Source organism: Triticum aestivum, chromosome 6D (assembly GCF_018294505.1).
Source record: "Triticum aestivum cultivar Chinese Spring chromosome 6D, IWGSC CS RefSeq v2.1, whole genome shotgun sequence".
In the NCBI taxonomy this organism is placed as follows: domain Eukaryota; kingdom Viridiplantae; phylum Streptophyta; class Magnoliopsida; order Poales; family Poaceae; genus Triticum; species Triticum aestivum.
This window is the reverse complement of record NC_057811.1, coordinates 492,186,805-492,207,849: the sequence shown is the minus strand read 5'-3', so window position 1 is coordinate 492,207,849 and position 21,045 is coordinate 492,186,805. Positions and strand designations below refer to the sequence as shown.

General features: G+C 45.1%; 3 protein-coding genes across 4 annotated transcripts; all 3 read left to right on the top strand.

Annotated features, from left to right (window-relative positions):
• Positions 1-18: 18 nt before the first annotated feature.
• LOC123146353 (two-component response regulator ORR3) lies at positions 19-3,488 on the top strand. Of its 2 annotated transcripts, XM_044566004.1 has the most exons (4): positions 19-237; positions 1,278-1,520; positions 2,673-2,814; positions 2,907-3,488. In XM_044566004.1, the coding sequence occupies exons 2-4, from the start codon at positions 1,380-1,382 to the stop codon at positions 3,206-3,208; spliced, it is 585 nt and encodes a 194-aa protein (XP_044421939.1). In that variant the 5' UTR covers positions 19-237; positions 1,278-1,379; the 3' UTR covers positions 3,209-3,488. The 2 variants fall into 2 exon arrangements, with proteins under 2 accessions (XP_044421939.1, XP_044421940.1); XM_044566005.1 differs by lacking the exon at positions 19-237 and having other exon boundaries at positions 335-1,520.
• A 1,509-nt stretch (positions 3,489-4,997) lies between these two features.
• Positions 4,998-10,340, top strand: LOC123146351 (probable cytosolic oligopeptidase A). Its single transcript, XM_044566001.1, has 17 exons — positions 4,998-5,391; positions 5,460-5,627; positions 5,975-6,098; positions 6,295-6,371; positions 6,738-6,881; positions 6,972-7,202; positions 7,288-7,378; positions 7,740-7,861; positions 8,092-8,199; positions 8,271-8,516; positions 8,671-8,816; positions 8,899-9,016; positions 9,322-9,481; positions 9,565-9,596; positions 9,690-9,755; positions 9,944-10,015; positions 10,107-10,340. The coding sequence occupies exons 1-17, from the start codon at positions 5,020-5,022 to the stop codon at positions 10,185-10,187; spliced, it is 2,358 nt and encodes a 785-aa protein (XP_044421936.1). The 5' UTR covers positions 4,998-5,019; the 3' UTR covers positions 10,188-10,340.
• Positions 10,341-17,071: 6,731 nt separating this feature from the next.
• Positions 17,072-18,069, top strand: LOC123142263 (uncharacterized). Its single transcript, XM_044561251.1, has one exon. The coding sequence runs from the start codon at positions 17,143-17,145 to the stop codon at positions 17,725-17,727; it is 585 nt and encodes a 194-aa protein (XP_044417186.1). The 5' UTR covers positions 17,072-17,142; the 3' UTR covers positions 17,728-18,069.
• The last annotated feature ends 2,976 nt before the right edge of the window (positions 18,070-21,045 follow it).

The following is a 21,045-nucleotide window of genomic DNA, read 5'->3' as shown; positions in this document are numbered from 1 at the left end:
GTCAAATATTTTTCCTAGTTTTGTCATATACTCATATGCATTCTAATTTATTTATCTTCAATAATTGTTGCTCTGTTTTGTGGCTTGTGAATTACCGAGGCTTTCATTATAAATTTGTCCTGCAGCTATTCTACATAACTATTGTGTTGCAGTTCTTTATCAGTCAAACAATGGCTCTCTGTGAAGACCATCCCATCCATGTCCTGAGACAACCCCATCGGAGAGATACTACATTTGGTAACTCAAAATTGTTGCATCTCATGTTACAAGATGTGTGATACTCCCTCCGTCCTAAAATAAGTGACTCAACTTTGTACTAACTTTAATACATAGTTAGTACAAAGTTGAGTCACTTATTTTTGGACGGAGGGAGTACTATTTTGATTCTGATAAGGTCCAGTACTAGTAAACTATAGTTCGGTCCAAACTAGTTTGTCTACTTGTCATATATATGAAATTTGGGTGTATTTCTGTGATTTGTGTGATTGATAGGATATCCTGAGAACTGTCAGTCTGTCACCACTCACCCTAGATGAACCATGTTTAATGAGGCTTGTCTGGTTTGTCAGTACTTGTCTGATACTCCCTCTGTAAACTAATATAAGAGTGTTTAGATTACTAAAGTAGTGATCTAAACGCTCTTATATTAGTTTACGGAGGGAGTACAATGCACTCTGATTGATTAACTCTCAGTTGTGCATCATTGCGTTCATGCCACCAGCTGTCAATGAACTGTTACAATCTCGTGGTTTTCGGTCGGCGGATCATGGTAGATGCTTCAGATCACAGTGACATGGTTGACTTGCATAGAGTATCGATCCCAAACTTTAATTTTTTTTGTCAATCTTACGTAGTGCTGTGGTTAACTGTATGTCAACCCATTAAATCTTTTGGATGATAATGCTTGATGTGAACAGCCTGAAATCAGGGACCTCATGTGCTCCATGATGCCATCTGTCTGATGAAAGATGTGCCTTGTCATGCAGGCAGTGTAGTCTGAGTTCGTATATTTTTCGAAAGCAAACCCACAATAGGTGCCCTCGGAGTTGAAGGACTCTGATAGTAAGCAATGTGCCACGAACTCGGTATATTGCATCAGTTTTCCTGTAGATTATATTTTTCAGGTCCTAAATTTGTACCATCTTCATTTGAGTGCATGTACCACATCACATGGTTGACATTTAGCCTTGTAGTTCTTATGTTTACCAGAAGCAACAGCTGAATTGCGTTTCTCTTGAGTTTACCTTATTGCTTCTGTTCTTTTGATGTTTACGCAGGAGCAGCGGCTCGTGCATGGACAGCTAACACCTGTACGCTTCTGAATATGAGCCAGTAAAATACCCCGGAAAGAAATAAAAGTTGTGCAGCTCCCAAGATCAATGAGCAGTACCAATCCCCCTTCCGCGACCAGCCATGTTGCCCTCACACGCCATCCGCTGGAGCATGGATGCGGGCTCTCTGAATGGCGGTCCAGATGCAGAGGAACTGACTCCACGAGTTTAAAAAACGGGCTTCTTCAGGTCAGACATCATGTTTCAGAATCTCTGGGCTCTTATATCTTTGGTTGCCTCGCGAATTATTGCACGCTTCTGCCAGTTCAATATTGGAGCAGGGTCAGGGCGGGGGCAGTAGTTGCCGCGCACAAAAACTAATGATCCGAAAGATGCTCTATTTCTTAATTATATATGATGAATGTGCACAGTTCGTGCGTGATCAAAAGCATTATTCTGTGGTGCTCCAGAATTAGTTACTCTTCGTGACGTGGATGGTTTAGTACACCTGCTGTTGGGTGGGCAACATAGGCTGCGGTCGGGGTAGATACACCTTCTCTTAAATGTTATTTTGAACTCGGCTCCAATTTCAGCGCCTTACATTGCATACCTTAACCCTTCCTTGCTCGGCCTGAAACCGTCAGACAGGTTCAGTGTTTGGGGCATAGTTTTTGTTGGCCGAAACAAGAGACAGTGCACCGCACCTAGCAAGTTTGCCCGGCTCCTTGAGATGTATTCCGAATTAGGCAACCAACTAGCACGATATGAAATCATCATGAGAGTGAAACAAGCATGCATGCCCATTGTCTAGAGATTCAGCCTACCAAATCAGTATACTAGTCAGGATCTGGATCTCGTTTAGGTTTGAGCATAACAAAACCAAACGATAACCGGTGAGTCATCAGGAACGGAGCGGATGAGATCGAGCGAGGTTGTTTAATTAGCGCCCCTAATCCTCCTAATCACTCACACCTGCGTTTGACTTGCCTGATGCTTCAGCATTTTTAATCAGATGAGGGTGCTGATCATCATCATCATCATCTGCCCTGGCCCTGGGGTCACAGTGCTCGGCTCAATTGCGGCATGTGCAACATGTACTAGTATAATTCTGGGGACCCGGGAATCGAATTACAAAACTTGGGGATTGATTATTGATTGGTTTGGATAGTATTCTGCTTCGCGTAGGCCAGCGCTGCGCCACCGGCTCTCGAGATTTGGTTAGATCTCCTCCCTTTCTTTTTCTTTCTGTACTTTGTACTTTGCCTCCTTTTCTTGCGGTTCTGTTCTACTCCGTGGGATGGACGGCCCCTCGCTAACCACCCCTGTATATATAAAACCGCTGCTTCCTGTTGCCACCTTGCCCAGCTGATTAAGCTACTTACTTGTCAACCAAATCAACAGGCATCAGCTCCATCCATCCCCTTGTGCTGCCTCTGCCCGATGTCGACGACGGTGCAGGAGCCGCCGCACGTCCTGGCCGTGGACGACAGCCTCGTCGACCGCGTCGTCATCTCCAGGCTCCTCCGCAGCTCCAAGTACAGAGGTACCGCTTCATCCCATTCCATGACTGAATCTGAACTGAGAAGAAATGAGCCTTGAATGAACTGGACTGAAACTTCTTTCTAATTTGTGCAGTGACGACGGTGGACAGCGGGAAGAAGGCGCTGGAGGTGCTGAGCCTGGGCCACGAGAGCGTGCAGCTGATCATCACGGACTACTGCATGCCGGAGATGACCGGCTACGACCTGCTGAAGCGGGTCAAGGAGTCGGCAGAGCTGCGCGGCATCCCGGTGGTGATCATGTCGTCGGAGAACTCGCCGTCCAGGATCCGCCGGTGCCTCGACGAGGGCGCGGAGGAGTTCCTCATCAAGCCGGTGCGCCCCTCCGACGTCTCCCGCCTCTGCAACCGGGCCATCGCCGCCATGCCCATGCGGTAGCAACGGCCGGTCGGTGCCGTGCTGCTGATCGGTGCTAGCCTGCTAGCTTGCTAATCCAATCCTCCCTCCCTCCTCTGCTGAGTTCTCACTGACGAGATATCCCCATGTACATGCGTCTGCTGCAGGGTTGCATCCCATGGTGAAATCAAAACTGAATGAATTCCATGACAACCCACGGAATGTATGTATTCCTTACTTGCCAATGTATGAAATCCACCACTAACTGTGAAACAGTAAAGCGGCAGGCCACCAATCAATTCAAAGAATCTGATTGAGCAATTGTTGGAATTGGTTTACAAAGTATTAAATTTGGAAGAATTAAAATGAAAAAACAAGTACACACATAGCATTTTGATATTATTATCATCATCCAAAACCACCTTTTTTTTTTTGCGGGCATCCTCTAAAACTACTTCAATGCAATTCAGGAACTAAATTGCTTTAGGAGGGGTTACGCTATGCCAAGCCTAACCTACAATTAAGAGGGGGGTCTAAGCCCTAGGTAGGTTTGATGCCTCGCTTCCATCCATAGCGAGGCTTTTGTGGTGACTTTGTTAATTTTGAAGTTTTGGAACTTGAGGTTGCGATGTGTGGTTATGTCTATATCTGTACTCCGGTCAAAAGCTAAATAGAGCACGTACTAGCTCTTTGCCGCGAGAAATGCTACCCAAATCAAATCAGGTGAATATATACCGGATAAATGAACAGAGTTTTCTATAGATATCATGGCTTGTTGTGTACACAAACAAAGTAACAGTGAATATGTACTTCCTCCGGTCCTTCTTACTTTCGCATATAAGTTTTGTCTGAAGTAAAGATTGATCAATTTATAGGAGAAAATTCTAACATCCACAATACGAAATCAATATCATTAGATGCAACATTGTTTGGATTTCAATAAATATGATCAAATTTTACGAAGTTTGACTTCAGACAAATCTTATATGCGGAGTAAAAAGGACAGTAAATCTGAGGAAATCAAAAGACAATATTAGAGGCTCAGAGTAGCCCAGTAATAATAATAACAAAGGTTTGGTTGTTTCTCTTTTTTTTAACGGTTTGGTTATTTCTCGTGTGACCGAGAAATACTTATCTCCATGTCACCGTTAATAGCCATCGGATCAACACGGGATTTGTGCAAGTATTACTGTGTATATATATATGTATGTATATAACCAACCAATCTAAACACGGGATTCGTGCAAGTGTAGAAAGTTTGAAGTACATTTTCACAAGCACAACTATTTTATTCGAGGGAGTAAAAACACAGGTTCAGGCTCAGCAACGGGAGTAAAAGAACACAACTACGTCTTTACTAGTGGATTGACCTATGAATGTTTGTGTTTTCAAAAAAAGAAGAAGAAGAGAGCTATGGACATTTGCAGTTACAGTAAACACGTGGCGGCCTCCTCCCCTAAAAACATGGGGTTCCTCCGCCTCCCGCCGGCCCGCCTCGTCTCCGGCGGTCTTAGGGCCATGGGCCGTGGTGGATCCCGGTGGGAGCGCTCCGCTTTTAGATGTGTTTTCGAGTTTTATTATGGTGTGCTCAGGAAGGCGAGATGGAGGTGCGCCTTCGGCTCGCTTCATAGTCGCCGAAGTTATTTGTTTCGGCTCGCTTCGGCCCCTGCCGGCGGGAGGGCTGGCTCCGCTTTGTTACGTCTTTTTTCTTTTATTTTGAGCAAAAGTTATTTGCTTTTTTTTTCACAGAAACGGCGTGGAGTGGCGTGCGCCGTCCAAAACCCCGAGAGGATTATCTCCCGCTGCGGCCCATCTCCGTCCGTCCGTCCGTCCAAAGCCCACACGTGACCCGGATGGGCCCGGCACGTCAGCGCTCCACCCTCGTGCTCCTCGCCCTCCTCCTCCTCCTGGCGGCGGCCATGACTCCCACGCTCCTCACTTGCGCCTCCCACCTCCTCTCCCACTCCGCCCGCCGCCTCGCCCGGAAGCCCAGCCCTACCCCCCTCCGCCTCCTCTCCCTCCTCCCCGCCTCCTCCCCGCTCCGCGCCTTCTGCCCCCGCGCCCGCCCCTCCCCAATCGCCTGCTCCGCCTACTCCACCGCCTCCTCCGCCATGGCGGACGAGACCAGCAGCAACCCGCTCCTCGCCGACTTCGACTTCCCGCCCTTCGACCGCATCGAGCCCGCGCACGTCCGCCCCGGGATCCGCGCGCTCCTCGCCCGCCTCGTACGCCCTCTTATCCCCCGTTCCTTCCGCCCGTTCGGATCTGACCTTTGGTTTGGGTGTGGTCGCAGGAGGGCGAGCTGGAGCAGCTGGAGAAGGGCGTGGAGCCGGCGTGGGAGAAGCTCGTCCACCCGCTCGAGCGCATCGTCGACAGGCTCGACGTCGTCTGGAACGTCGTCGACCACCTCAAGGCCGTCAAGGACTCCGCCGACCTCCGCGCCGCCGTCGAGGACGTACAGGTGACACTCCCCTCTCCCCTTCTTCCGTCACCGTGATCTGGACGTCCATTAGTTAGCGCATCGTCAGATCCTGTGTCTGTACTTTGCCTTGCTCCACCAATTATTATCCAGCAATAGTAGCGCATAGTAGTAGAAAATTATCATAGATAGATCCTGGCTGTAACCTGTTTTAGTGCTTACTACGACTTTGGCCCGCATGGTTTTTTCTGGGGGTATGGTACCAGACTAGAGGGCAGAGGCTGACGATTCCTTGCTGTTTCAGTCAAGTGCTTGATACACAGCTACCACATATGCTACGCCCCGTGTTGCTTCAACTGATTAACTCGATCCATCTTGAATTTAAACAGCCCGAGAAAGTGAAGTTCTACCTGAGGCTGGGGCAGAGCAAGCCTATCTACGAGGCCTTCAACGCCATCAGGAATTCTTCAGACTGGGACAGCCTCAGCGACGCCCGCAAGCGTGTCGTCGAAGGTAACAACCTTCTCTACACCCACTGTGACACACCAAGTCAATTGTATTGCTGCCAATAAGAAGCAACGTCGCTGTCTCTCAATACTTGCTAAGAGCCGGCTCGTGTCAGTCTCATCGCTTTTATTTTCCTGCTTCACTGCACATGTTGCATATGCATTTTCCGTTCCTAATGGCGTTTTTTCCCCTTCCTCGCCAGGCCAAATAAAGGACGCTGTTCTTGGTGGAGTTGCGCTTGAGGATGAGCAGAGGGAGAAATTCAATCAAATCCAACAAGTAGGCTATTTGTTCTTATCAGATGTTGACAGATTATATTTATTGTACATATGCTAAGTGTACCAACCTGACTGGAAACGTTACCGTACATGTATTGATGGTCTAGCAAGCGAACCATTCCCTGTCGTATATGAGTCTGTGCATCTTAAAATAATTACATCTATGTCTTTATCTTTGAACCATTGTGGTGGTGACTGCCCATGCATACCTTTGTTGTCACTTATTACGGTGTGCGTAGTTTGTTTTTAGTCTTGTTGCTGATCGCATGTTGTTAGGTACTTCCAATGCCTGACATAGTACTGTGTTATCTTTCATATTTCCGCTTCTTGTTGATGTATGTTAGTTAATGGATTGTTTTTTTTTCAGGAACTTGAAAAGCTGTCAGAGAAGTTCAGTGAAAATGTGCTGGATGCAACAAAGAAATTTGAGAAATTGATTACTGATAAGAAAGAAATCGATGGTTTACCTGCCTCAGCTCTTGGCTTGGCAGCACAGACTGCTGTTTCGAAGGTGAGCATTATGAAGTGTGAACAAAAATACGGTAGCTTAGGAGTTTGCTCCACCTGCATGAATTTTTATGCTGACAAATTATTTTGTTAGGGTCATGAAAATGCTTCAGCTGAAAATGGACCTTGGATGATCACACTAGATGCACCAAGCTTCATGGCTGTCATGCAACATGCTAAGAACAGGGCTCTTCGTGAAGAAGTATATCGTGCTTATCTAACCCGTGCATCAAGCGGCGATCTTGATAACACCGATATCATAAGTCAGATTCTCAAGTTGAGGCTAGAGAAGGCTAAACTACTTGGCTACAAGAACTTTGCTGAGGTGCGCAAGCTTACCATTGCCCTGTCCACATTTAAAACAGTGCCCAGTACTATCGTATTTTAGCTAACTGATGACAATCATGAAGGTAAGCATGGCTCGGAAAATGGCAACTGTTGACCGGGTGCAAGAGCTTCTTGAGAAAATCCGTGCTGCTTCCTGGGATCATGCTGTCCAAGGTAAAACCAGCCAAGTTATTCTCTTTGATATTCTTTACATCAGATTAATAAGATCCTTTTTTCTAGCCAGAGTTCCAGATTCCTTTTGCCTATTTTATTAAGATATTTTGGAGTTGTCGTAGCAGAAGATACATTTTGGAGTTTGGACTTCTCTTTTATCATTTATGTTTGATGTTGTGCTTCTTGTTTTTGTATTGCCACCTTGACTCTCTTGAGATCCCAAACAAAAGTAGGAGCAACTATCCGTCACCATCGTTATATCTCTCCATTAGCAAATATTTTTTTCATGTATCTTTCTATGAAGGCCAAGGACTAGGATGAAATACCACAAATATCTTAACTGCTGCTTTTCTTAATGCAGATATGGAAGACCTAAAAGCCTTTGTGAAAGATTCTGGTTCTGCAGAAGCCAATGATCTAGCACACTGGGATCTTAACTTCTGGAGTGAACGACTGCGGGAATCTAAATATGACATCGATGAGGTTCTTTCTTTACAGAAGTATATTTCAATGTTTTTTTTGCTGCGATTTGATAGGTTTCTCATTAGTCTGCTTTGAGAACTGTTTCGACTACATTTCCTTGCATTTCTGTTGCTGAGACTTATCCAATATATATTTGCTGAACAAAATTGCTCTGCTTAAAACAAAGTGCTGACATACTGCACATCATAATGATATGTGCCACTGAGCTGACTTGAGCGTTGCCATTGCAGGAAGGGCTGCGTCCTTACTTTGCACTGCCCAAGGTTATGGATGGCCTCTTCAGTCTTGCGAATAAGCTCTTTGGAATAACCGTTGAAGCTGCAGATGGATTGGCTCCTGTAAGTATCCATTCACTTCTCTTAACATAAGTAAATATTCTGCAAATGTTGACCAGTGATCACTCTTTCAGGTTTGGAACAGTGACGTCAAATTTTATTGTGTCAAAGATTCTTCCAATAGCCCCGTTGCTTATTTTTACTTCGACCCATACTCAAGACCATCTGAAAAGCGTGGTGGGGCTTGGATGAATGTCGTCTTTTCTCGTAGTAGTGTGCTAGCTCGCCATGGGTCTTCTGTAAGGCTGCCTGTTGCCCATATGGTGTGTAATCAGATGCCGCCAGTTGGCGATAAGCCCAGTCTTATGACCTTCCGTGAGGTAAGCAGCGTACTTCTTATGGTATATTATTCTGGGTATTCTTATATACATATAAGAGAAGTTATGATATGCATGCATGCTGTAAATATATAGGAAGATCATCTATCCATATTATGTTTTGTAAGAAAAAATTCATTGCACATGGCTTCTGTAGGTTGAAACCGTGTTCCATGAATTTGGTCACGCGCTGCAGCATATGCTTACCAGACAAGACGAAGCCTTTGTTGCTGGTATCAGTGGAATAGAATGGGATGCCGTAGAGTTACCCTCTCAGTTCATGGAAAACTGGTGCTACCACAAGTACGATGGCTCTATTTTGTTTGGTTTAGCTTGATTCTTGCCTGATTCTGGTAATTAATGGCTTGTTTTGTTGATGTAACAGGAATACTCTTTTAAGCATTGCAAAGCATTATGAAACCGGTGAACCTCTTCCAGAGGAAATCTATGCTAAGCTTGTGGCTGCAAAGAATTTCCGTGCTGGCACCTTCAGTCTCCGTCAGGTATGTTGGCTTGGGCTCTCATGCTTTCCTTGTTGTTATCATTATTTGGTATTGTTTTGTAATGGTTACATTGCATATCGCAAATTTCACCGTACGTCCTTAAACTTGCGTGCTTGAGTCAAAGGTCGATGAACTTGATGACTAGACATATATGCAATCAGACCATTATAACTGATTTAAATTTTAGAAACAGTTACTTGAAATGGAATGTTTATGGCTTGAAAACTGTTGTTTGTAAGATAGGTGGGATGTTGTATGCACATGTTTTTAATCAAACATTTGAATAATTAAATGTTTGTCTGCAGATACGTTTTGCAAGTGTGGATATGGAGCTGCATACAACTTATGATCCAAGTGGACCAGTGTCCGTGTATGATGTTGACCGAAGGGTTGCAGAAAAAACCCAGGTTCTCGCTCCTCTGCCAGAGGACAGATTCCTGTGTGGATTCAGCCACATTTTTGCAGGTTTGCCACGCTTTGACTAACATGTAAATTCACCCGATTCATCATGGATTCCGCTTCTCATTTACATCATGAGCTATGTGCAGGTGGCTATGCAGCTGGATACTACAGTTACAAGGTAGATTGTCATAGCACATCTGAATTTCTGTTTGTCCTGACCCCTGATGGTGAACACGACTAAAGCTTGTATCTTTCCGTGTCCTCTTTGCAGTGGGCTGAAGTACTATCAGCTGATGCATTCTCAGCATTTGAAGATGTTGGTCTGGATAATGAGAAGGTATGTTGTCCGCCCGCTCAGAGGAAACTGATACTAGCATGTCTCTTTTTGTTACTTGTTCGCTCAACTTTATTTGATTATCTTGCCAAATGTATGTATTTCCAAACTGCGTCCAGGCATTATTGCAAAATAAAAAAAACACGATGATTTTTCAATCTTGCTGATGAATCCCTGTTGTTTGTTTGTAGGCCATTGAGGAGACGGGCAGACGATTCAGAGAAACGGTTCTTGCACTTGGAGGTGGAAAATCTCCGCTCGAGGTAAGTCGTCGAGCTACTTTTGAAGAATATCTTCTCCCTGTGTTTGAGTTGTTGGAGGACCGCTACCGACGCCGGAAAATCTTTTTTGCAGGTTTTCGTTGCTTTCAGAGGACGGGAGCCGTCCCCGGAGCCACTGCTTAGGCACAATGGCCTGTTACCTGTGGCTGCATAGGGTGTTGGTCGCTCCTTTTCTTTTTTCATTTCCCGCACCATCTTTTAGGAAATTTTATTTCCATGTGAAGTCGATGAAACAGTACTGTTGTTGTAATTAAATTAAAAGTAGTTATTTTCAGTCAGTGACTATCAATCACCATTGGTTTGCGTATGAGCTTATTTTAGCCGTGTTTTATTTGTTGTGGAATAAGGCATCTGACGACCCATGTCCCACAAAGAGGCGATAAACATTGCCAAAATAAAAAATGAAACTGTATTGTCCAAAAAATTATGAGAATTACAGCTGTTTTGCAAAAGATGGAGAATTGAAGATGATGCTTGCAAATTAAGTCGCTCTTGGAAGAACCCCGTTGTGATGACTAGGGATGGGATGGCACCCGCAGGGTATGGGTACGGAGCCACCCCATACCTTTTTTTTTTGAGGGAATGCCATCATGGCTACTTTATTGCATAGGTAGAATAGTTACATTGTTTGCAAGGTTTTCTACGATGACATCTGGAGGTTCATCGACCCAATTACAAATAGCTGAAGCTTCATTCCAGAGTCTATCTTGTCCCGAGCATGCATTAATCACTTGCAGTGCATCAGACTCAATTTGAATTGAGTGTAGTCCCATGTCATTCGCCAGTGCTAGAGTTTCTGCTGCATGAGCATCAGATACATGTGGTAGAAAAGAGCATGAAGCATCAAGGAAAGTGCCATAACTATCTCGGATCACCACACCCATGGAACCACTACCTGTTTCAGCATGAAAGGAGGCATCAACATTTAGCTTGATATTTCCCCTTGGTGGCTTGTTCGAATGTTAGTACAAAGTTGAGTCATCTATTTTGAAACGGAGGGAGTACATCTGTACGGATCGCAGGCACAATTTTGATTGTTAGGCTTCTTTTTTGCAATTTATACATATTGCTTTAACGGACATTGCACATCTAGTCACCGGTGTACTCTGGTTGTGGTGAGTTTGCTGGCGCCTCATCCACCAGACAGAGAAAATACCCGTGCTCCTACACCCTGAACTGATTTATCATCTATACTTGTCAAGGGTATAACACGTTCCCATATCTATCACCTGGCAACCGTGGGTAAAAATACGCGCGTTTACAACACATCAAATTGAGCAAAAAATACTTGTAAAAAGCAACATATAAACTGATGACTACATTTAAAAAAAAAAAAAACTTACGTTGTGGATAACCGGGCATGAATTGATGGGGCCATCACACGCAATGCCAACATCTCTGTTGATGGACTCCATAGTCTTGGTCTCAGGGTCATAGTAGCCCAACGACCGCGACCGACCCCCCTTGTTAAGCTAAATCCGTCCATCCGTCAAAAACCTATCAGGGTCATAGTCCATCCATAGTATGTTTCACATAGTTTTGGTTTGGACTCTCGGTCCTGCCAATCTTTTCTGTTTATCTATGGATATCATATTTTAAATCACATTAAAACAACTGGATACAATGAATAAACTATGCAAGTCAGTATGATGATTCAACATTACTCTGGCAAGAACTAGTCTAGGTCTATGTGATACTCTATTAGCCAGGTGCCAATGTCCTTCATCATCCATATGTCGATGGCACTGTTGCCTAGATCCGAATACTCTGGCAGGAACACGGGCGGTTGTTTTATTTTTTTTGAACAGAGTACAAACGCAAGCGCTCATATATACGTGCATACACTCACCCCTATGAACGCACACATGCATATCCTACCCCTATGAGCACCTTTGAAAGACTGAGCCAGCATATATCTTGAGATTTTACAAAGTCACCGTAGGCGCCTCGTAGTCGACGGGAACGTCTTCTCCCACTGAACACGTGTCGCCGGAATTCCCGAAATAAATACAGGATAAATGTGAGCACCAGAATTTAAACTCTAGTGGGCTGGGGATACCACAGTCCGCCTAACCATTCAACCACGGGTTGGTTCGCAACACTGGCGGTCGTTGGGCAGTAGTACGCCAACTTGTCTAGGACAAAGATCTCGCAGCAGTTGGCGTCAAACCCGCCATCTGCATACATATATACTCCAGGGCACTGAATCTGCATATATACTCCAGGGCACTGAATAGACGCACTGCCTTAGACTCGCCGACCGCCGAGCAATAACCAAATCCGTACGCCACATGCTGGTAGCACACAGGCCAGTGGACCATCTTGGACGATGGTTTGGTGTCAAGGCAGCACCGGTGCAAGTGCAAGGGTTGTAGACGTGGTACCCGGTGTCGGCGCAGAGGACTTAGCTAGGACGAGGCCATGGAGAGGCCTGGTGAGAGGAGACGGTAAGCAGAAATTGTTGGGCACGAGCTTCTCCACAGCAGCAGAACCGAGCAGCCAAGCATAGAAATAGGATTCCTTTTTTCTTTTCGAGGCCCCTTTGGTAGTGGTGAAGAAAAGCTTGAGTTGGCCTGGCCTGTTGGCTCGCCGGTGGTGGAGCTCGACGACCGACGAGAGGGCGGCGTGCCATGAACGCGACAGGCTTCGGAAGCGGCCGACTGACTTGGCCGGCAGGTAGGAGAAGGCGTCGGTGAGGATGTCATCGGGCAAGGCCGCCATCGTCGTGTGTTGTTCGCTGGACTCGATCTCTTGCTCTGGGTTGCAATGGCGGCGATGGAATCTGCAATGGCGGCTCATGGCCACGTGAAAAAAAAGCAAAACATCGGCCAACGGCAAAATACTCAGAGGACGTATCCCGTGCGATCGAGCTTTTTTTTCCATGGTAATACGTGTCTCGTTTATATCATAAAGATCAAAATACAAGTCACGTACACTAGTAGAAAAAGGGGCTTTCGTTCGGGTCTGGCCAGCCCATTAGTCCCGGTTCTGCCACGAACCGGGACCAATGGAGGCATTTGTCCCGGTTCGTGAGCTCAGGGGGCCGGCCGGGGCCTCGTGGGCATTGGTCCCGGTTCGTCTGGGCCATTTGTCCCGGCTCTTGGCACGAACCGGGACCAATGGGCCTCGCTCCTGGCCCACAACCATTGGTCCCGGTTCGTGGCAGGAACCGGGACAGAAGGATGGTCTTTAGTCCTGGTTCCAGCCACGAACCGGGACAACTGAGTTGCCTATATATACCCCATCGCCGGCGAGCAGAGCACTCCACAGTGCTCTGTTTTTTGCTGACCGGCGAGGAAGGGCATTTGGGTGCTCTAGCTCACCTCTTATGCATGTGAGGTGTTCGATGAAATGCCCGAGCCACACTAGTTAAGCTTTTTCCTCTCGAAGCTCGACCTCCGAGCTCCATTTTTTCCGAGATTTGTCTAGGTTTAGCAAGCCGTCACGCCCCGTCCTCGTCTTCACCGCCGTCGATCGCCCGCGCCGATCTCGTCGCCGGCACCACCGTGGTGAGCCTCTTGTTCTTATCTTCTTTCTGAAAGAAAAAAAATCTTACTTTAGATAGATACTTGTCTAATTTTCTTACTTTTGACACACATAATTATATATAATGCACGCAGATGAACCGGTAATGGATGTACGGTGACAGACACACCTCTGAGTACATTAAGGGCATAATTTTCTCGAAGTGGCTGAGGCAAACAAGCAGAATAGTTTTATGTGTTGTCCATGCCCTAATTGTGGGAATAAGAGGTCTTACTCTGACAAGAAAATCCTTCACACCCACCTGCTTTATAAGGGTTTCATGCCACACTATAATGTTTGGACGAAGCACGGAGAAATAGGGGTTATGATGGAAGACAGCGAAGAAGAAGAGGACGATGACAACTATGTGCCCCCTGAATACGGTGATGCTGCAACGGGGGAAGCTGAAGATCAAGAGGAAGCTGAAGATCCAGAGGAACCAGACGATGTGCCCGATGATGATCTCCGTCGGGTCATTGTTGATGCAAGGGAAAAGTGCGAAAGTGAAAAGGAGAAGCTGAAGTTCGATCGCATGTTAGAGGATCACAAAAAAGGGTTGTACCCCAATTGCGAAGATGGCAACACAAAGCTCGGTACCGTACTGAAATTGCTGCAGTGGAAGGCAGAGAATGCTGTGCCTGACAAAGGATTTGAGAAGCTACTGAAAATATTGAAGAAGAAGCTTTCAAAGGATAACGAATTGCCCGACAGTACGTACGCAGCAAAGAAGGTCGTATGCCCTCTAGGATTGGAGGTGGAGAAGATACATGCATGTCCTAATGACTGCATCCTCTACCGCGGTGCGTACAAGGATTTGAACGCATGCCCGGTATGCGGTGCATTGCGGTATAAGATCAGACGAGATGACCTGGTGATGTTGAGGGCGAGCCCCGCAGGAAGAGGGTTCCTGCGAAGGTGATGTGGTATGCTCCTATAATACCACGGTTGAAACGACTGTTCAGAAACAAAGAGCATGCCAAGTTGATGCGATGGCACAGTGAGGACCGTAAGAAAGACGGGAAGTTGAGAGCACCCGCTGACGGGTCGCAGTGGAGAAAAATTGAGAGAAAGTTCTGGGCTGAGTTTGCAAGTGACCCAAGAAATGTATGATTTGCTTTAAGCGCGGATGACATTAATCCTTTCAGGGAGCAGAGCAGCAATCACAGCACCTGGCCCGTGACTCTATGTATGTATAACCTTCCTCCTTGGATGTGCATGAAGCGGAAGTTCATTATGATGCCAATTCTCATCCAAGGCCCTAAGCAACCCGGCAACGACATTGATGTGTACCTAAGGCCATTAGTTGAAGAACTCTTACAACTGTAGAATGGAACAGGTGTACGTGCGTGGGATGAGCACATGGGGGAAGAATTTGACCTAAAGGCGTTGCTGTTCGTGACCATCGATGATTGATCCGCTCTCAGTAACCTTTCAGGACAGACAAACAAGGGATACCACGCATGCACGCACTGTTTAGCTGACACCGAAAGTATATACCTGGACAGATGCAGGAAGAATGTGTACCTGGGCCATTTTCGATTTCTCCCGACCAACCATCAATGTCGAAAGAAAGGCAAGCATTTCAAAGGCGAGGCAGATCACCGGAAAAAGCCCGCCATGCGTACCGGTGATCACGTACTTGCTATGGTCTCTAATTTACACTAATATTTGGAAAGGGTCCCGGCGGACTAACTGTTCCGAATGACGCTGAGGGACGCGCACCCATGTGGAAGAAGAAATCTATATTTTGGGACCTACCCTAATGGAAAGAGCTAGAGGTACGCTCTTCAATCGACGTGATGCACGTGACGAAGAACCTTTGCGTGAACCTATTAGGCTTCTTGGGCGTGTATGGGAAGACAAAAGATACACCTGAGGCAAGGGAGGACCTGCAACGTTTGCACGAAAAAGACGGCATGCCTCCAAAGCAGTACGAAGGTCCTGCCAGCTACGCTCTTACCAAAGAAGAGAAGGAAATCTTTTTTGAATGCCTGCTCAGTATGAAGGTCCCGACTGGCTTCTCGTCGAATATAAAGGGAATAATAAATATTCCAGAGAAAAATTTTCAGAACCTAAAGTCTCATGACTGCCACGTGATTATGACGCAACTGCTTCCGGTTGCATTGAGGGGGCTTCTACCGGAAAACGTCCGATTAGCCATTGTGAAGCTATGTGCATTCCTCAATGCAATCTCTCAGAAGGTGATCGATCCAGAAATCATACCAAGGCTAAGGAGTGATGTGGCGCAATGTCTTGTCAGTTTCGAGCTGGTGTTCCCACCATCCTTCTTCAATATCATGACGCACGTCCTAGTTCATCTAGTCGACGAGATTGTCATTCTGGGCCCCGTATTTCTACACAATATGTTCCCCTTTGAGAGGTTCATGGGAGTCCTAAAGAAATATGTCCGTAACCGTGCTAGGCCAGAAGGAAGCATCTCCATGGGCCATCAAACAGAGGATGTCATTGGGTTTTGTGTTGACTTCATTCCTGGCCTTAAGAAGATAGGTCTCCGTAAATCGCGGTATGATGGGAGACTGACTGGAAAAGGCACGCTAGGAGCAGACTCAATAATATGCAGGGACGGTCATTCTTGGTTTCAAGCACACTACACAGAACAGTCTGCGCTCCAAACACCCGGAGCAGTGTGACGACTGGATTACATGTGAACACATCAGGACTTTCAGCAGTTGGTTGGAAACACGTCTCAGAAGTGACACCACTGTTTGTGATGAGCTGTACTCGTTGTACAGGGGACCATCTTCGACTGTATTGACTTACAAAGAATATGAGATAAATGGGAATACATTTTACACGATCGCCCAACATCAAAAGAGCACCAACCAAAACAGCGGTGTCCGCTTTGATGCAGCAACCGAGAGGGGAAATGACACATATTATGGTTACATAATGAACATATGGGAACTTGACTACGGACATGATTTTAAGGTCCCTTTGTTTAAGTGCAAATGGGTTAATCTGTCAGGAGGCGGGGTACAGGTAGACCCACAGTACGGAATGACAACAGTCGATTTGAACAATTTTGGGTACACTGACGAACCGTTCGTCCTAGCCAATGATATGGCACAGGTTATTTATGTAAAAAACATTTTTACCAAACCGAAAAAAAAAAAATAAGGAAGCGAATACATCATATGATTCAGTGGGCTGTAAGTACAACTTTGGAACAACTCTTTAGTGCTTCGGTTTTAAAAGGCATTCTTTAGTTAGTGCCTAACGTGATTGCATCTTAGCTAATTGTGACCTAGAACACCTATGCTCGAGTTTGACCACCCGTTAGTGCTCGACATTTGACCACCGTTGGTTTACGGTTTGTGGCATGCATCTGTATATGGGTGATCGATTGACCATGATCTCAGGAAAAGCATAGCTCACCCATATACCTCCTTCACCTCCGGCGATCCGTTGGTTCGTCGTCCCGTACCCTGCGGTTGGCATGTCTATCTATATATAGCACCACCCCCCACATTTGGCTATATATCCATGGAGATGGGTCAACCAATTAAGAAGCAAATAGTCTAGGCCTCCAACGTACAATTGGACAGTTTGTGCATCGGCTGGCCATGGCGAGGCTCTTCACCACCGTCTCCTCCTTTGTCTTCATCGTCGTCGTCGTCCTCCTCCTCCTCAGTGAAGTCTCACACGCCGCCACCGCCGCCGCCGCCGACGGAGACGACGACAACCCCGTGGTCAAGAAGTTGTGCACCGACACGCCCTTCCCGGAGCTCTGCGCCTCCATGATCACGCGCTACCACGAGAGCAAAGGCGCAAACGAGGAAAGCCTTGTGGGGATGGCGGCCCTTACCTCCGCCAAGCTCCTTCTTAATGCGACGGCCACCGCGAGCCCGGCGGTCCAGAGGGACAGCCACCCGGGCCTGAGCAAGGCCGACGAGATCTGCTTCGAAACCTGCTTCAAGGAGCTGACCAACGCCGCCCAGACACTCGACAAGCTGTGCGTTAGCAAGGTTCAGCTCCCCCAAATCGACAACTTCATCAAGTTCAACAAGGAGTCGCATGTTGAGTGGAACTGCGAGAGGTGTCGCCAAGGGGAAGCCAAGATGATAGCCGACGATGTCTCCAAGGACAACGAGGCCGGGAAGGCCATGGCTGTCCTGGAGGCGCTCGTCAACAAAATACTAACCAAATAAAAGAAAAGAAAAACTCACTGAGTACTAGCTGTTATTACGTTTTTGGTTAGTTTCATTTTCTGTCTTTTGGGCATCTTATTAGTTTCCTTGGTTATGTAATACGAGTAGTAAATTCATACGTGCAATGCACACTGCTATTAGGGTGCAAATTAATTGCACGTAGATATTATGTAAGATATAAATTACATCTTAATTATGTGAGTAGCACAAACGTTTATTTTTTTCTTGAAAGAAATAGTCTTTGATATCTGGTATAATGTTAATTGCATGCTAAACTTCTTGAGCACTCAGAGTTGGAGTAATATGGTCATTGGATTGACATGTTTTGATGGTTAAGATTAATTGAATTTGCCCCTTTGGGTCTTTTTGTATTGGTATAGATATAGATGTATGATATGGTTTTGTTTTCTTTGTCGGCTTTCGAAATAATAAAACTAACTAATTATATGTTTATATTATTTTTTCATAAAGGACATTTTAACTCAATCCTATATTAAGTGAATATCCAGACTCTACATAACAAGATGCATCGCTAACACGTTTAAAAATGAAAAATAAAAAGCATTGACTTACAGGAAAAAAAACTAAGATGGAGGAGATTCTATCCAAAGAGTCGAAGACTACTCCGCCATCCATGGTTGGAGAAAATTTCCCTAGCCGTAAGCTCGTGGCTGAAGCATTAGCACATGATAGACCAAGCATGGAGCCGGTGTGTACATACATGAATACCCAGCACATCAGTTGAAACACACTTTTTTGTTGAAAGCAACGTCACTCCTACAAAGCCACATGGCCCAACATAGGATTGCCACCAAAACGAGAATATGTGAATGGAAATATTTATTTTTTTCGAAACGGAGGCAAAAGATTTGCCTCATCTATTAAATAAGGGAGGGAAATATTTATCAAGACACCTCAACAAGTTGCCAAACATATTACGAACGCTCCAGGGTGGGTAGAAGCTTCAAGCTATCAGGACTATATAATCATGCCTTACAGTGTTAGAATATATAATAACGAAAAAGCAAAATGAAGTCTCAATGCCATCTCTTAAATTTATAACCTTACACCATTGATAATTTCTCTGAAGAAGAGGGTAGAACATCTTGCAGCCAGTGTACCATACTATAACTTCTCTAAATCACGATATAAACTAAGGATCGAAAGATAAAAGAGAATAAAGAACGATTTAAAAGATAATGCGGCACCTCCCCAAGCTTGGAACAAGCCTAGGAGGGTGCCTTTACCCATATGACTATGCTTGGTCCTTTACCCATATAATTATGCATATAATTGACGAAGGAAGCGAGAATATCTTAATAGGGACAAGTAGGTGTAGCCCGCACAGGGTTAGAATTAGGAGGTCGTACGCTTATCGAGCCCATGGGTATAGGATGCTTGTCCGAAGGTTTCAACATGTAAATATTTAGGTTGGGGAAGTGGAACTTCTTCATCTCGTTCTTCGTCTGCTACTTCTTCCACATGTTCTCTCGGGTTGGCGGCATCTCGTCATCTGTCGACCACCCGTCAGCTTCATGATAAAGGTCACCCTCATCATCCGACACAGTGATCCTACCATGTACTCTAAAATGATCTGTGATGAAGTTCCTCCATAACTCTCCATACTTCTCCTCGACACAAGCTTGTCGTGCAACATAATTCATGTTACTTGATCCATGAAATGAAGACATGCTCTAGAAACTAGAAATTCATGGCAGAAACAACTCGAAATGAAAACAGGACGAAAGTGTGGTACGCAGATCGGAAAAATCCATGAAATTTATATATATGTAAAAAATTGTGCAAGAGAAGACATCGGGCGAAAGGCGAAGCCGAGGCGGCATCCGAGGTTGTCATCTAGGAGGGCGGCTGCATGGGACACCCACGTGGGGTCCACTAGAACCTCCTCAATTGCCTCTTTTGCCTGATATTTTTTCTTTGACTAAACTTCCAAATATGATTTTTATGGATTTTCCGGAGATTGTTTCCATATACCTGATCACATATTTACTATTTTTAAGGGTTCTGGAGCCTTCTAGAGTTTATTTCAATGAATGCTTCCAAAGTAATTACCTGTATTACATCAGTTTCTGCCTCGGGAGGGTAACCGACAATGTAATGCCTAAGTATTTTCCCATTCACTACTATCGGCTTGGTCCCCTCGGCATTGTTGTCCTTAAATTTCCCAAACCGATAAACTTCCTCGATGATGAATGGTCCTTCCCATTTGAAGACAAGATTTCCTGGAAAATATCTAAAACGAGACTTTTACAAGAGAACTTTATCACCTATTTTAAATTCACATTTCTCTATTCTCCTATCATATGCCACATTTTAACTTTTTCTTGAACATATTCGCATTTTCGCTTCATTCCTCCACTCAAACACTCATATCCACCATAAACCATCTTATACAGTGATATTCCCATAGTATTTTTTATTAGCACGTCTATAAGCCCATAGTGCATTGTTTTTAGAGCAATTTGTCCTCGATCTATTGATAGTCTTTTGAAAATTAATTTGATCTCTCTATTAGTTAATTCAACCCGCCCATTAGGCTGATGATAATATGGTAATGCTACTGTGTGATTTACGTCATACTTAGCAAGAACTTTCCTAAGTACACCCGACATAAAATCTGAACGGCCATCAGTAGCTATCTAGGAACCTCAAGCCTTGGAAAAATAACATATTTAAGCATTTTAATAAAAATCTATGATCAACGCCTTTAGTTGGAATAATTTCTATCCATTTAGTGACATAATCAACAGTAAATAAAATAGAAATGTGACCCTGTGGAGTTGGAAAAGATCCATATAGTCAAAACCTCATGTCCAAACAAAAGCATAATTCATAGATATTTCTTGGTGTGTACTAATATTATCAACTTTTGACATTCATCACAAGACAATATAAACTTAAGGCGTCCTTGAAAAGAGTAGGCCAATAAAATAAATTGTAATACCTTATGTGCAGTTCTGTCTCCAGGCTCCAGCATGGTGTCATCCCTATGGACTGGAGTGATACTTCGCCAAGATACGATACTCCATATCCGATGATATGTTTCAGTGACGTATGTGTCGTGCAAGCTCTTGCCTATGCCAGTTAACATGACGAAAACATCCCACATATATCATGTTCAAAAAAATATAACACCCATATCTCCTTGTCCTAAACCATATCACATGGTAACTTGAAAATAATAATGTCTTTATGACCTTCTTTTCAACAGACACAACAATCACCTACTATAAGTAGCTACTAGAGGACTCGTATGGTCAAGCATACGCTTGATCACTCGAGGGCTAAGATTAAAAG